Source organism: Penaeus vannamei, chromosome 2 (assembly GCF_042767895.1).
Source record: "Penaeus vannamei isolate JL-2024 chromosome 2, ASM4276789v1, whole genome shotgun sequence".
Lineage (NCBI taxonomy): Eukaryota > Metazoa > Arthropoda > Malacostraca > Decapoda > Penaeidae > Penaeus > Penaeus vannamei.
In genome coordinates, this window is record NC_091550.1 from 580,585 (window position 1) to 582,546 (window position 1,962).

Sequence of the window (1,962 nt, forward strand, 5' to 3'; positions counted from 1 at the left end):
TTCCGATCGCTTCCACGCGTGATCTCCATTAATGAAAAAAGTTCCCCACTCCGCTGCCACTTCGCGAACGCCTTGGATTAATCTTCCCACTTCTTCCATTGAACCGGAGTTGGCTGACCTTACTTCGGACTCCTATTCGGATCCGTTAATAAGGATAAAAAACATAGGTAGAGCAGGAGGAGGGGGGAGAGATCTTCAAAGAGACGCAGATAGTTATTGTGTTTTTTTTTGGTCTGTTTTGGTCTGTTCTTAAGAATTTGTGCGTTCGTTGTGCACGCGGCGTCGTTGTGTTTAAAAGTAAGTGCAGCGGAGATTGTGTCTTCAGTAGAGATTTAGAAAATTGTTATTTATGATGACAAGAAAATCGTAGGTTTCTTATTGGAAGGCTCTGCTGCGAAAATTTACTGACGGAATATATAAACAAATATCAAGATAAGTTTTTCTTCTTCTCTTTTATTTTCCACTTTATAATATTATCTCTTATTTTCTATGAGAAGGAATTTTAGGGAATTCGTTGCCTTCCGCGTAAAGCCTCTCCATTTCATCCGATCACAAGCGGAGCCGCTGACGTCTGAGTCCGCGTCTGACCCCAAAAAAATATTCGTCTTCTGGACTCATTTCGCTGACCCTTGTCGCTGCAGCCTGACCTCGCCTCCACCGCCGGCTCCGCTATATAAGCCGCGGCTGCCCTGGCCTCGGCACTCCGCTCCCTCACTCCCGCCGCCATGAAGACCGTAAGGCGCCCCTCTCAGCCACAGCCTCTGCAGCATCTGTGCTTCGAACTGACATGAGTGACACGTGACACTTTGTCCCGCGACCTAAGCCTCTCTCTCCCCCGCCAGGCCGTCCTCCTCGCCCTCGTCGCCGTGGCCCTCGCCGACAAGCTGCCCGGCGCCGCCCCTCCCGTCATCGCCATCTTGAGGAGCAGCCAAGTCAACCCCGACGCGCTCGGCGCCCACAGCTCCGACTTCGAGGCCGAGAACGGCATCGTGTTCCAGTTCTCGGGCTCTGAGGGCGTCAACGGCGGAGCCAACATGGTCGGATCCTTCAGGTAACGACGCTGACACTTTTGCCTGCTCTCTTTCTCTCTCTTTTTGTCTGTCTCTCTCTCTCTCTCTCTCATTCTCTCTCGGTCTCTCTCTCTCTCTCTCTCTCTCTCTCTCTCTCTCAACCGCCGAAGCTCTAACCTCGCCCTCCCCCCCCCCCCAGCTACCCCCAGGAGGACGGCTCTCTGGCCGAAGTCAAGTTCGTGGCCGACGAGAACGGCTTCCAGCCCGAGTCGTCCCTCCTGCCCGTGGCCCCCGCCTTCCCCCACCCCATCCCCCAGTTCGTCCTCGACCAGATCGAGTTCGCCCGCCTCGAGGACGAGCGCAAGGCGCGTGAAGGAAAAAACTAACAATGCCTTTGTGATAATTATGCCTTGCGTCTAACTCTGTTCCAGTCTTATATATCCATATTTATAACAGCAAAATGCAAACTGTAAATATAAATACACATTGTATTAGATATGTGTCTCTTATTGGCATATCAAGGTTTCTTCATAAACGTAAGCACTGTATATAATCCTGCACCATATATGATTAAAATCAGTAAAGGATGCAAATGGTGTCAAATCAACCTCACCATCTATATGATAAGTGAGACATTTCAATCGATCTGATCTCATGCAGTAAAACGAAGCCATGAGATAAGAATTTACCCAAAGGAGCCCCCCCCCCCCCACCTCCTTTTCAGCATCAAACCTGCGCGATGTAACAATAACAAACTTATCTTTATTCATTACCTTTCTGGCCATTTACCATCATGCAACCATGTGCAGTGTATCTATTGAAATACAAGTTTGACTATACACACACACGTATACATATGCAACACCTACACAGGCGCGTAGATCTCATGAAACCCATTCATTTATTTTTTTTTTAGCATACAATTTTGCTCTGGAAAAGCGTTGGCATGACA

General features: G+C 48.9%; 1 protein-coding gene across 1 annotated transcript; it reads left to right on the plus strand.

Moving 5' to 3' along the window:
• The first annotated feature begins 594 nt into the window (after positions 1-594).
• Positions 595-1,506, plus strand: LOC113819932 (cuticle protein AMP4). Its single transcript, XM_027372171.2, has 3 exons — positions 595-734; positions 843-1,051; positions 1,210-1,506. Exons 1-3 carry the CDS (start codon positions 726-728, stop codon positions 1,394-1,396), a joined length of 405 nt encoding a protein of 134 aa, XP_027227972.1. The 5' UTR covers positions 595-725; the 3' UTR covers positions 1,397-1,506.
• The last annotated feature ends 456 nt before the right edge of the window (positions 1,507-1,962 follow it).

Excerpts from the sequence above, each read along its gene's own strand:
- LOC113819932 (XM_027372171.2), top strand. Across the intron at positions 1,052-1,209 it reads AACATGGTCGGATCCTTCAG|CTACCCCCAGGAGGACGGCT; the intron begins GTAACGACGCTG and ends CCCCCCCCCCAG.